Source organism: Pteropus medius, unplaced genomic scaffold, assembly GCF_902729225.1.
Source record: "Pteropus medius unplaced genomic scaffold, Ma_sr-lr_union100, whole genome shotgun sequence".
In the NCBI taxonomy this organism is placed as follows: Eukaryota; Metazoa; Chordata; class Mammalia; order Chiroptera; family Pteropodidae; genus Pteropus; species Pteropus medius.
In genome coordinates, this window is record NW_024351647.1 from 6,461,650 (window position 1) to 6,476,370 (window position 14,721).

The 14,721-nt window shown below is 43.4% G+C and overlaps 1 protein-coding gene across 1 annotated transcript in view; it reads left to right on the forward strand.

The window, feature by feature from the left end:
- RYR3 (ryanodine receptor 3) overlaps positions 1-14,721 on the forward strand; it is a 466,421-nt gene that overhangs the window by 397,669 nt on the left and 54,031 nt on the right. Inside the window, 3 exon segments of the mRNA XM_039843988.1 lie at positions 1,942-2,072; positions 7,758-8,078; positions 10,037-10,277. Of these exon segments, the coding sequence (XP_039699922.1) occupies positions 1,942-2,072; positions 7,758-8,078; positions 10,037-10,277 (693 nt within the window).

A 14,721-nucleotide genomic window follows, 5' to 3' on the forward strand; every position in this document is an offset into this window, starting at 1 on the left:
GGAGAGATGGAGCGGGATGGCACAAGATTTCATCACGCTACTCAGAATGGCACACAGTTTAAAACCTATGAATCGTTTATTTCTGGAACTTTCCATTTAATATTTTTAGACCACAGGTAACTGAAACCGTGGAGCTCTGTTATTTTATCACATGGCTTCAGGGTTCTATACTTCCTGTGCATTCAGTGAGAAAGGACTTTGACCACCTAAAAGACAGAGGCTAAAACTATCTGGCTTACTCCTCAGGAAGCAATGGATCCATGGTCCCCACCCCCTTCCACCACACGGCAAATGCTAGTTGTCCACATCCAGAGACCCTACAGTGTTGACATCTGGCTTCTTTGTGATGGAGGATGTGTTGGCTGTTGTCATAGTGAAGGGCAGTTAACATAATCTTGGGTGCAGGTTTTGATGAGAGCTGAAGGGAACCCAAAGGGCTAATGACTTTCTGTTTCCACAGAATTGCAGTAGTGGGGTTAGCATCTGCACTTGGCCCTAAGTGCACCCTCTCTTGCTGGCAGTTTTCTCCATGATGGCTCTGTAACATCCCCAGAGATACAGTCTGACACACCTTAGCATCTAGAGATTCTGCTCTTGGGTTTCATATACATGGCATCGGTGTTCAGTCTGAATTGATCAGTCACAGAGGAAGGCAAACAAGATAGGCTTAAACACTGTAAGCCCTTCTAATTCTTAATTATAGACCTCTTGTCTATATTTTCCACTAATTATCTTTATATCATGGTCAACAAAGGGCTCACAGTATTGGTTTATTTGAAGAAAATTCCCCCCTCTTTGGGAACTGTTATCACACGTATAGGTGTGTAGTCTGTCCATGGTTGAATGCCAGTGGGTGGTGGAGAAAAGATATTGATGGGTAAAAAACAGATGGCTCTGGTCCTCATTCATCAGAAAGCAACAGCTATTAGCCCCCGTATGGTGCCCTCAATCCAGCATTGTCATTGTATCATCTCACTAGTATAAAGGACCTGCTGGGTTAGACAGTACAACTCCAAGGCTAAGCCTAGGTCTGGAAGGGAGAAGCACTATTTCAGTACTAGCTCCACTTTGATGAGCCAGTGGCTAGGTCCCATCACTGTTGCTTGCAGACTTGGTTATCCTACAACCAAGCACAGATCCTCTCTGTTAGAGAACTAGATATCTGAACTAGTAATCCCAAGCATTTTGTTTTTGTTTGGTTGCCAGTCTTACAGAAAGAATTAAAACTAAAAGCTTAATACATAGTGAACACTCTAATATTTGTGAAAGAGAGAAAAGTAGACTCTGTTTTCCTCCTCTATAAAATGAGGCGACAGTGTAGTTGATTTCTAAATCCCTCCCAACCCAAAACCTTGGATTCTCTTGTCTGCCATGAGTGTCTGTTCTCCTCCTGCACCTGGAGATGCAACAACTTGTTTACAGTTCCTCCCCACCGTGTCAAAGGTCTTTCCTCTAAATCAAGCAATATGCTTTAGGATCTATCGTTTCTATTGCACAACAGATTGTTTGGTGACTGGGGCTTTTGGCCCATTACCTACTGTTCCCTCTGGTGAACAGAGGTTCCATCCATAGCTGGGAATAGACACAGAGAAATTATACAGAAGATTTCAAAACATTTTGAGAACAAGGAGGATCAAATTCAATTTGGATGCCAGAAAAATTTGCCAAGAGAGAAGAACAAATCTACATAGCTTATTATATCACTTTAGCCAGTTAAGAAATAGCTTCCGTGTAACGAGACCACTGCAAACATTGGTTAGTGTTCAGTGAAAGATGGGGGAGGGAGCAGTGCATGTAACCTTGCTGAGCCCAGTGCTCAGGGATCCAGTGGAGTGATCTAAGGGGAAGTGGTCTGAGACATCCCGGGAAAGGCCTGGCCCACCAGTGCATGGGGCCAGCATGTGGATGGCACTACTTCTAAATGGATTTCTTTGTTTCCAGACAACGTCCTGCCCTTGGAGAATGTCTGGCTTCACTGGCAGCTGCCATCCCAGTGGCATTCCTGGAGCCCACTCTTAACCGCTACAATCCACTCTCAGTCTTCAACACCAAGACCCCCAGAGAGAGATCTAGTAAGTATCTTCCCACAGAGGTCCTCAACCCATGTGCTGAGAGGAGGGCAGCCAGGAAGGAAGGCCACACAGGCAGGCAGGAAGCAGCAGCCCTTCAGCACTGACAGTTTGCACAATTGGAGAGAGGCCTGAAGGTCAGAGCCAAGACTGTGTTGCTTGTCTCCTCCATCTTACTGGAAAAATGGGCATGGGCAAGTTCCTCCAAACCCTCCCAACCCAAAACCTCAGATTCTCTTGTCTGCCATGGGTGTCTGTTCTCCTCCTGCACCTGGAGATGCGACAACTTGTTTACAGTTCCTCTCCACAGTGTCAACAAAAGGGACACATCTGCACTAATAACCTAATATCGTCTTCAAGTCCAAGGACAGAAGGTGTTTCCAAGGATGATGACCACATGTTTTCCATCATCATGGAAAATCAAGCACAGAAAAGCCCTAGAAGGAATGAAATCATACAAGAAACAAAATTTAGTCAGGGCATTGGTGCGCTAAGCTTGAGGACAGCAGTCGACCACAAGCCATATCTGCCCCACTGCCTGTTTTTGTAAATGACGTTTTATTGAAATGTGGTCACGCCCACTCATTTACATGTTGTCTGTGGCTGCTTTAGCACTTTATTGGGGAGGTATGTTGGTACTTTTTGTCTGCCTTTCATTGTTCTTAGCTGAAACCCTCCTGTAGAAAAGAGAGATTAACAGGAGAAAAATAAGACTATTTTAATGACATACATATATGTGCGTAAGGAGCCCACAGAGGTATGAGACTCAAAAGTTAGACAGAGGACTGAGCCTCATCTACCATCTTGAACTAAGGAAAGGAATAGAGGTATGGGGCTTCACCAGGAAGGAGGCAATTCACAGGAAGGTGAGAAGAAGAAATGTTTGTAAACAAAGGTTGCCCAGCCATGAAGATATTTCTCAGATGAAAAAGCTTGGTAATAGCTCTCTTCCTGGTAGGCTCCCTTTCTCATGCAAATTTCCTTTATAAATGTAGATTTCGCTTACAAAAGGGTAATTTCTCTTTTTTCTGAGCTTCACCTTGTGCACTTTCTTAAAAATAATCAGCTCAAAATAATCCTTATGCCAAAAAGGCATATTTTGGAGTGGCACATTCTGCTACTTTTCCGCTACAGGGGCAGAGCTGAGCAGTGGCAGCAAAGACTCTCTGGCCTGCAGTGCCTAAAATATTTCATCTCTGGCCCTTAACAGAAAAGATTTTCTGCTCCCTGTTCTAGAACGACTTGGAACTGGAATCTAAGGCAGATTGTAAACCTGCTTTTGGAGGGTGGAAGGGAGAATCCTCTTAGCTGGATGAATCGTGATCCTGCCAAATGGCAATATAATAGACAAGCTTCGAGCATGAAACTCGAAACAAGTGTGGACTTCAGCTACAATGATTTGATATAACATGAAGCAAAAATTACCACACCGTGGCCTAATCAATATTAAGAAAGAAAAAAAAAAAGTAGTAAACTATTTTAAACCAAAACCAAAACCATCCTATTCAGGACCAATATTTCCTTAAAATATTGATATATCGTACCAGTAGGTGACTGGATTGCATAGCAATTCCATTTCCTTCAAGCCCCTTTTCAAACTGTCATGAGATCCTAAAGGAGAGAATTCTAAGAGTAAGGGTTCATGCTACACTTCTCTTTGTCATCATGCTTTCTATCTAAGAATGTAAAGTGCTAAGCCATGGCAGCTTTATTCCCATTTGCTTTCGTTACTTCTGATAAAAGAAGCATGTTGCCCCCAGAAGTGGTCACCAGGATAATTTAGACACATTTGCTTCATAAAATTCTTTTCCTGAGCTAGAATTCTAGTGGAGACTAGTGTTCTCAGAGCTACTTAAGAGACTTAACACTGCTGAGATGCTTCCCAAAGTCAAACATGCAATCCCTAAGTTAATTCCCCAACCCTCTCAGCCTCATGTCACCCTTTCTCCCCTTTCTTGGCCTAGCAAAAATATATTTCCGACGTTGTTTTTTTCCACCCTTCCATGATTCCAAATGAGTCACATCTTGAAGCTGAGTGGGAGCTGAGCAACAGAGCAGACTTTGGTAACACTGAGAAAGTGCTGTGACACCTAAGGCAAATGTCAGCCCAAGTGTTGCTCCCTAAGTCCGAAGGGACATGGGTCCAGTCATAACAGTGCTTGATATTTATATATGCATTCTCACAGAGGTACAGCAGTAGCCAAAATGAGAAGGTGACAAAGGCAGATGGAAGAAACCCGGAGGTTGTCTTTGGGAGGGACAGGAATGACAACCTCATCGTTCTCCTCCTTCTCAAGGGCTATTTGAAAAATGTTCCTTCTTATTTTACATAGCTTGACACTGATTTAATAAGACATGTTCATAAATAAAAAATAAGTATCCATCGTTGCATATTCTACAAGGAAGAAAGACAAAGTTGTGATTAGAGATGACACAGTTCTTCACCCATCAGTGACACACTGTGGGACTCAGTGGCCATGTCCTCTGAGCCCATGTTTTTTTCATCATTCAATTAATCAACAAAGAGTGAATGTTGGTCATGTATATGGCTCTTGAAAAGTAAAGTGTACATGAATATGTATTCTGGGATAACCAGGTTTGCCTGGAGCCAGAGAATGACTGATGGCTTAACAGACTCTAAGAAGGTAGACTTCATTCACTATACAAAGTGGAAGGCCTAAGGGATCAAGGAGGGGCAGGGATATATAGAGCGACAAATGATGTGAGTCTTTGGTTTGGAAATAAAATATAAATTGGTTTATCAAGACGTCAGTCAGTTGGACATCTCTATTAATTGGCAGTTGGTATTTTGCCAGCAGAGTTACTCACATCAATAACTCTTCTGTAAGATCGTGGAGCATTTTATGACTCATCCAAAAATTAACATATGTCTAGGAAAGATTTAACATTGTTATATGCCAGTCAAAACTAGATACAATGTTTGGTTATGCATGATAATGGTCTATTAATCAGAATATTAGGTTAGCCAGCACATCCTAGTCATCAGCCAGTTTATTTCCATACCATTACTGGAATAATCAACCAGGGAGAAAGGAGGTCCAGCTTCCAGGTAAGCTGTCTGCCTTTACTGCGAAGGGGTGGTGCTCTCTGATGCCGTCTTCTTGAGAGAAGAGCTACTTACTCCATGAAGAGAATACAACTTTAGAATCTAACAGTGGTTCTCAAACTTGCATACATCAGAATCACTCAGAAGTCTTGTTAGAATAAAGATTGCTGAGTCCTGCCCCTGAAGTTTCTAATTCAGTAAGTCAGATTCAGAGGATCTTAACAAGTTTCCAGGTAATTCTGCCACTACTGGTAGGAGGACTTCACATTGATGATCTGAAGGTGAAAGGATAATGTATTCTAATGATCCCACCGACAGTCTTGTGTCTGATTTCATTAAGACCCAACTGAAGCTGTTTTTTAGGTAGATAGCTCAGCAGCATTCATTCTGTGGATTTATTCTGTGGCATTTGACGTATAAAACACCATCTGAATCACAAATGTTTCTTCCACTCGAGGACCCATTATATATAAATACCTTCTAAAGGTCATTATAATGACTCCAGTGCAGCAACCTCAAGCAACTGTTTTCTTAGGAAGGGAAAAAAGAAAGTGTCCGTGATGATGTGTTGACATTTGAAAAACACACACACACACGCCACCTCTCCCTCCCCCCGAGCATTCTCATAGTTTTATAGCCGATAATTGTAAACTTCAAATTTGTCCATGGTGGTTGGCATTGTTCTGTGTGCAGAACAATAAAGGTAGAAAGTTTGAGCTTTCTGTCTTTACCTATTTGTTCTGACACTGTTTGTGTAAAATTATTCTGTTTGTAACAGTCTCCCCAGGCCCCCAACTGTTGTTGCTCTGCTGCAGGTACAGGCCAGACTTGTTCACTGCAAATGAGCAGCATTGGCAGTGGGTTGTGTCTGACTCGTGTGATTCCTTTCCACTATAAATCATGGAAGTTCAATATTCTTTGGCTTTTGTGCTACGAATCCTTTTGAATTGTCTGGATTTTGAAGGCCATCGATCTACTCCTGACTTCCGTGGAAGAAAGATCTTTAGCCTTGTACTCACCAAGAGGCCATAGTGATGACGACAAAGTCATCACTGGGGAAAGGGTGTTGAGACCTCACGGTCCTGCTCCATAGTGGGGAGCCCCTCTGGATCCATGGCTTTGCAACATGCCATCCATTGGAAACCACTTATCTCAACTACAGATTTATCGTCTCCAAGGTAGCCAGGAATATTCTGTATCTCTGCTCCAGGCAGTACGGTCATGAGGGAAATCAAGACAGTCCCTTTCAACTGGCCAATATTTCTAATGGCCAAAGTATTTGCTGTGGCCTCTTGTTAATTAACCCTTCAATTCCTGTGGACTTAAAATCTGGAGGAGACTTTAAGCCAGCAGTAACCCCAATGGCAAAGGTTCTGAAGGTATAACTCACTGCACTAAACATAAAATTTTATTTGAGGTCTTCTGCTTTACTTTTTGAAATTCATAAGACCTTTACATTTTACTTTTAGTATCAAAAATAATTTCCTCAAATCTTCTAGTGGAACTGATGTTTTGGGAAAACACTCCACATTTTCCTGGGGCTGTGGTGCCTGTGGCTTTGGCCCCAGTGTGAGAAGTTTGGCCTTTGGGTAGAGTCTGGTTATGATCTGCCTCTTGGACCCAGGTGGACTCTGGGGGCGGGGGTAGGGGGCAGTGAGACAAATGGATGCAGTTCAGAACTTTGGACTTGTGCTTCTTTCTTAGCCGGCCCACGTCTCTTTGCTCAGAGCCCTTGTTATCCTCTCACCTATCAGAAACCTAACGATGCTTCTGGTCTCTCCTCTTGGCTTGAAAGAAAGAGTGCCCTTTACCTTAAGAAGAACAGGACAGCTAGTCTTCTTCTGTTTGCTATTCTTGTATCTGACGACCTTTAATGTTGAACTCAATCCGTTGGCACTTCATCCTGTCCTTGTTCAGTGAAGTGACCCCAGTCATTCAGTGTGAGGAAAAGACAGGGCTAACACACTGCACATAAGCCCACAGAAACAAAAAGGCTTAAGTGACTGACAGGAAGTCTTGGCACAGGTCACCTCAGGTCATCAATAACTTCTGTTGTAAATGTAGAAATCAATGCATGTGCAATGTGTTTTTTTCTCCCAAATTTCAGCTGGATGTCAAGTATTGTCGTTTCTCGTCCAACTGAAAGAATATGTGATGAGAGAGATTTCTTTTTCATTTTCTAAATGGTACAGATATGATCCAGGTGATTGAACCACGAGTTGGCAACTAAACACCGATTTAGTCACTATTTGCTCCTAGTACTGCCTTTCCTGCACAGCACACACTCAGGCCAAGAAGGAGAAGCCCAGAGGCTGGCTTTATCACAGAGAAGTCCTACAAAACGTCCCTCAGCTCTGTCTGTTATGTTCCTTTAACCTTATGTTTAAGTGTTTCAAACCGAGTATGACATCTGGAAGGAGAACCCAGCCTCTGGAAGCTACAGTCTTTATGCAGACAGCTGAAGACAGAAGCTCCTCCACATCCAGTGCTCATTGATGTGAGACTCTGGGGTGGAAACTTACGTCTAAAGACCAAAGGGAGAGTGGTACAGGGTAAGAAGGTTGCACCATTTGTGCTTTTGAATTACTGTCCCTTTATTCTTTCTATCCCCTCTCGGTCAGTTCTGGGGATGCCCGACACAGTAGAAGAGATGTGTCCTGACATCCCCCAGCTAGAAGGCCTGATGAAGGAAATCAACGACCTGGCTGAGTCAGGGGCCCGGTATACCGAGATGCCCCACGTCATCGAGGTGATCTTGCCTATGCTCTGCAACTACCTGTCCTACTGGTGGGAGCGAGGGCCTGAGCACCTGCCCCCCAGCACAGGGCCCTGGTGCACCAAGGTCACCTCTGAACACCTCAGCGTCATCCTGGGCAACATTCTGAAAATCATCAACAACAACCTGGGCATCGACGAGGCCTCCTGGATGAAGCGCATTGCAGGTACCACAAATGCCTTTTGTCCCCAGCCCCTGGCTCAGGGACCAAGATGCCTAGATTCTCTTTTCATCTCTTAGTCTGTCTTTAAACTATTTCCCCCTACCGTTCTTCGTTACTTACCAGTAAAAAGAATTGACTCAGTCCCCTGTAGAGCTTCTTGGAGTAAACATTCCTGCCCCACTCCCCAACTAATGCAGACCGCTCCAACCTCCAGAAAGCCCTTCTTGATAAATGCTCTCTACCTGACTCAGATGATCATTGCTTTATTTGCTTTCGGTACTTAAGAATCCCATTTGCTCTTACAGTACTAAATGTCCCTGTTTTCTTGGTAAGTGATCCTGTGTGTTCTCCACATGTATAAAACCCACTGTCATCCGGGCTGTACTGTAAGTTCCTAACATTCACATTTCACTTTATGCCTTCTTAAACACTTTCTAATTTAGGTTCACAGTAGTATCACTTTGTTTTTGTTTTTTTGTGGGGAAAGTTTATTCCTCTGGAACTCTTTGCTTGCAGTAGGCTCTTAATGAATGTTGTTAGTTGATTTTCTGTTCCTGAAGCAACCTCAAAAAGGAAAGTCTTAGAAAATAAATAACTATACTTTCCACAATTAGGAAACCATAAATATTTAGTGTCCTCTGTATCAAAGCAGAGCCTGAGGAGATAGTGTCTAAGGCGTAGTCATTGCATCTGATGGACCTACAGCTTAGACTAGAGGACTCTACCATAATAGCTTCACCAATATAATTTCCTGGACCATGCATGACACACAGTGGCTGAGTCAGAGGGAGCTATCAGCCGAACTCTAGGTATTTCCCTTCCTAGATAATGAGTAGAGTTCTTCTGCAAGACCAAGGAAGGAAAGTTTCTTCTTCCTTTCTCAAAAAATGTACTGAGATCAAAATTGTAAATTTTTTGGGTGCAATGGCTGCTACATAGTGTAGATAGGCCCCTGTGGACATGAATAAATAGTTACTATTCCTTTCTTATCCATTAGCCTGAGAATATTGTTAACCCCAAGGCAAATTTGTTGAGGGGTTCTAATTTGTAAATGTGGATTAAGGTGCAGAGAGGAAAGACGTCATAGCACCAAGGGCACTGATGGGAATTGAACTTGGCCTTTTATTCACCTTTTATGGGTGATTCCAGATCTCAGGCCACTTAACTCCTGGTGCCTAAACAAAGTTGATTTTAAATAGCAACCCCAAATCACCCACATCTGGAATAGCCATTCTGGTTACAGATCAAAAGCAGAAATGCTTTCGTGAGGATTGGAGTGTGAAATGCAAGCCATCGTGGCACCAAGTTTCAAATTTTTGGTTAATACATCTTAGCAGAGAGCTCCTTTCACCTTCTCTTTCTAAAACAGTCATTCTATGAAAATAAAAAAGGCAAAGCGAGATTATTTTTTTTAAGTACTAGAATGTAGGCTGTTGGGGGCTGAGAACTGTGGTTGGGTTAATGTATTTTTAACAACAGATTTTCCAGAAAGCATAGCATCGAGTGCCTACTCTTGACTCAGCACAGTGCTGGTTATCGTGAGCAAAAGGCTTCCTTCAATGAGTTTATAATCTAGCCAGTGAGCCAATGCCAACGTGAACATAATCTAACGTGATACAAGGTAGTCATTACAAAGAGCTAAAAGGTATGGCAAATGCCGTGCATGCATGAGGATTTCAGGGGTGTCGGGGGGCTCCCCGTGGCCCAGAGTTGCAGAATGAGAATTGCGGACCTTCTTCTGTAGCTCCACACCACCTTCCCCCCGCCACACACACACACACACACACAACAACTGGGCTTCATGAGAGGGAAGTGCTAAGTGGGAGATGAAGGAAGAGGACAAGGGGCAGGTGCCATGAGTGCTGGATTTTCACAGCCTCGCCTTTCAGTATCACTTCTTGCCTTTTATCAATTGGCGTAACATGTGAAATGAGGGAGAGGCCCTTTGTTTGCAAACACAGTGTATGCTCAGCCAATCATCAGCAAAGCCAGGCCTGACCTGCTGAGAAGCCACTTCATCCCAACTCTGGAGAAGCTAAAGAAAAAGGCCGTCAAGACTGTGCAGGAAGAGGAGCAGCTGAAAGCCGACAGCAAAGGGGACACTCAGGAGGCAGAGCTCCTCATCCTGGACGAGTTCGCAGTCCTCTGCAGAGACCTCTACGCCTTCTACCCCATGCTGATCCGCTACGTGGACAACAGCAGGTGCGGGGGACCTGGAGGAGCCTGTCCATAGGGTGGAAAGATGTTATGGGTTATGTTACAGATGAGAGAGGGGCGTGACAACTGCCCCCTCCCTCCAGTAATCCCTAGTGAGGAACCTCTGGGTAGTGTTTTCCTTGACCAACGATTTGTCCACCCCTATCATGGCCACCCCTTCCATCCTCAAAGGCTACCGTAGATGAGAGGGAGTTGATCGAATAACCGCAGCAACAACCCACCTCTGCCCTTCAGCTGTTCTGTCACATATTCATTCAACAGATATTACTGTGTCAGGTGCTATTCTAGACCTTGGAGAACAGGCATGAACAAAACAGGCAGAGATATCTGGGCTAGGGAGCTTTTGTTCTGGCACGGGAGTGGGTCACACAGATGATAAACAAAATAAATACTTATATAATTCATTTACTTACTTATATACTTACGTATTTACTTATACGCTTAAAAAAGTATATCGTACAAAGCAGGGAAAGGGAAATTAGGGCTGCCAGGGTGGAGTAGAGTCGCAGTTATAAACGGAATGGTACCGAGAAAGCAATGCTTGAGCAAAGACCTGAGACAGTAAGGTCGGGAACCCTGCCAGTCAGGGGAAGGGTGTCTGGGAAGAGGGAACGTCTGGTACAAGCCTCGAGGAAGGAGCATGTGTGGAATGTTAAGGGCGTCACAAGGAGGCCAGTGTAGCTGGGGAAGGTGGGGAGAGCAGCAGATGTCAGAGAGGCAATGTGGGGCCACGAGTATAGGGCCCCGGAGACCTCTGTGAAGACTCTGGCTTTAACTCTGAGTGAGATGAGAAGTTGGTGGCGGTTGTGAGCTAATCTTTGATGTGATCTGATTCATTCTCTGAACACAGTGGCAAATAAGGAGGTGAGGAGACTGGTTGGGAGACTCCCAGTGATCCAGCCAGGAGCTGACAGTGATCCATGGAGACAGAGAAGACTAGTGGTTGCCAGGGCCTGGGGGACAGGGGGAACAGCTGCTTAACGGGACTGGGGTTTCCTTTGTGGGTCCTGAAAATGTTCTAGAAATCGATAGTGATAGTGTTTGCCCAACATTGTGACTGTACCAAATGTCAGTAGTAATGGCAAATTTTATATGCATTTTACCGCAATTAAAAAGAAAAAGAGTTGATGATGGCTGGGGTCAGGGCAATAACACTGAATGTTGACAGAAGATGTCAGATGCTAGGTCTGTTTTGAAGGTAGAGCCCTTGGGACTTCCAGATTGGGAGTCCGAGAGAAAAGAGGAGCATCAAGTCAAAGATGATTCTGGGAAAATGGAAAGATGGAATTTTCATCATCCAAGTCAGGAAAGATTGTGGGTACAGAAGTTTTTTTCAGGGAGGATCAGGATGTCATTTTTGGACATGTTAAATTTGAGTTGCCTAATCAGAATAGAAATGTTGAGCAGGCAGTTGAATATGAGTCCAGAGGTCAGGAGATCGGCCTGGTGTAGACATAGGAATTTAGGAGTCAATAACATATCAATAAAAATCCATGAGATTGGATGAGATAAATAAAGGATTGAGGGGGAGAGAGAGGAGTTCCAAGGACTGAGCCTTTGTACTTTCCAACATTAAAAGGTCAGGCGGAAGAGGAGGAACCGGTGACTGGGACTCGGAGCCACCAGTGAGACAGGAAACCAGCAGAAGGTCGTGTCCTGGGTGTCAGCTCCACAAAGGTGTCCAATAGGAAAGGATAATGAATGAAGGTTATTAGTGACCTTGACAAGAGCAGTGTTGGTGGAGCAGTGGAGATGAACACCTCTTTAGAGCGGGCTAGAAGAGAATGGGAGCAAAGGACTTGGAGAAAGCAATGCAGACAACTTGTTCAAGGAGTTTCATTATAATGGGGAACAGAGAAATGGGTGCTAGCTGGAGACAGAAGTAGGATCAAGAGAAGAGTTTTTAGGATGGGAGCCTTGTCAGTGTGTTTCTCTGTGAATGGAGATGACCCAGTAGAAAAGGGAGCTGATCATTTAAGAGTAAGAGAGAATTTCTAAAGCAACATCCTCACACAGGTAAATGATCAACCTCAGGTGATTTATCCACAGCAGCAGTCAGGAAGGCAAGGAATGGGTGCTGATGCTGGTAGCTTTGCACATACATAGCTATACCATATCCAACATATGTAACATACACCTATATCCATATGTATGGGTGGACAGGAAAGTTTAATTTTAAAATACCCCATTGTAGATATTGAAAGCATCCAGGAATATTTGGGGAAACATTGCTAACATTTTGAGCGGTATGCCGTTCTGTCATGGGCAGGGAATAGGTCCAGATATGCCCATTTTAGCATTTATTTTACAAGGTCAATCATACTTACTATTTAAAATAATTTATTTAAGGTTATTTATATTTAGCATTTCAAAATAAACACCTTACACATACTATATGCGGGTGTGTGTGTGTGTTTATATGTATACACACACATAATTCTTTTATCTATGGGAAGTTTGATTCACTTTCCAAAAGAAATCCTGTTTCGAGAGTCATCATTTTAGTCATTTCCGGTAACATAATTATATTAACAGTTTAGAGAAAGAATTTGTCAGAGTTTGAGGTGAAAACAAAAGTGAAAGTAGAGTAAGGTTGCTCCGAGAATAGCTCTTTAATGGCATTTGTCACTATTGACAATCAAGACTCGAGATAGAGTATGTTCTGCCTTCACAGTGTTTGACAGTTGCTAAAAATGGCAATGTCAGAGAGTCTCTGAGGTCATCATTAATTCATTCATCCCCTCTTTTCAACCCGTTCTTCCCGGAACACCAGGGAGCATTATGACCATCTGAGCCTTCCTTAGAAATGCTTGCTTCCTGTGTGTGTGCCTTTACCATCTTCAAGTCCTTTCTTCACTCAAAAGAATTAGCTGGCTTGGAATTGAGATTGTGGAATTGGCTGGAATATTAGAGGTTATTTCACCTTTCCTCTAACTGGATGAATAAATAGCCTCTTCCTCTTTTCTAGCAGTGCATTTCCTACCTCTGATTATCCACCACAGTTCTGGATGACAGGCACAGCCTTTCTGTGCATGCAACTCCCATTCTAGATTCAGACAATTTGAACCATTTTGAGCTCACATCTGTAACTCCTACCATCAGCTCTGATTTTGCTCTATAGAGCCACATAAAACTACTCCAGTCTCTTGTGGCAGCCCTTTAAATATCGAAGGGCACCATCTGATCCTGTCCTTCCGGTTCTTTCTCGTCATATTAAACCTTTGTACTGCCTTCAGCCATCACAAGAGTGTTTCAAGTTTCTTCACCATCTAGAACATTCTTCTGAAGAGTAGCTTCCATTGGTCAGTGTTCAGCCTGAAGCTGACCCAGAATGGACAGGAACTCCAGTGTGTTTTGGTCAGAGCAGGGAAATCAGCTCTCCGTGTCCTCATGCCGGGAGATGCAAGTTAACATAGGTTCAAAAAATCTCTACAAAAAGCAATGGCTTCTCAGCCTCCTATCCGGAAATCAGAAACACTCAGAACATCGAAATGAACAACTTTAGAGAGTGTGATTTGGGGTGAAAACCCATCTCTCAACCTCTTGAAAGGAATTAGAGTAACTCTTATTTGGTGACCACCTCTCACTGTGTCCTCTGCTAGACACTTAGGAACAAGGCTGATGGAAGCTCTTACCTCTAAATCAGACAACTTGATTGTGAACATAGGAGACTGGCTTTACTTTCTTTCAGAAGCTAACTTGTCTTTTTTTAAACAGAAGTCTAATTCTCTTTACTCTTGCCATCATCCAAGATTTTATTATTGTGCTTCTTTTCTTTGTTAGTATGCTCAGTAATTCCATCCACTTGGGTTGCTTTACCATCACCCCACTGATCATCATTACCTCTAAACCCAACCTTCTCCCCACTTACAGCCTAGCATTTTCTAACTGCCTTCTGGCAGCATGCAGTGCAGATGATAAAAGAGACCCACAAATCAGTTAAGTGCCTCCAAAAGGATCAAGTGTCTGAATATTGAGAGAGATCATGAGTTCTACGGAAGACCGGGAGCCTGGAGGAGGTTACATTATTTTGGGGTAAAAGGCTATGGGCAAATAAGATAGGTGAGGTCAAGATCTTCTAGTCTCCTGAAAATACCATCTTAATCTAGCTTGAGAGAGGAGCAGAGAGTGTGTACCTGGGGGCGGACATTTAATGAAGTAGTCTTCATACACACTCACCACTCTGAACGTGAAGAAAGGACTTCACTAGAGATAAGGAGTAAAGGTTTTCCTCTTAGAAGGAGAAGAATGATAAAAACAAAATTCGTTCAGCTGAAAATGTGGCTGTACTTTTCCTTGGGAGGATATGATAGGATATGAAGCTCACCTCTTCCCACATAGTGCAAACCTATGAAGCTCATTAAACCAAAACACTGAAGAATGAGCAGCTGGCAGTTCTGATAAAACTTGACACTTGACCCTGAAAAAG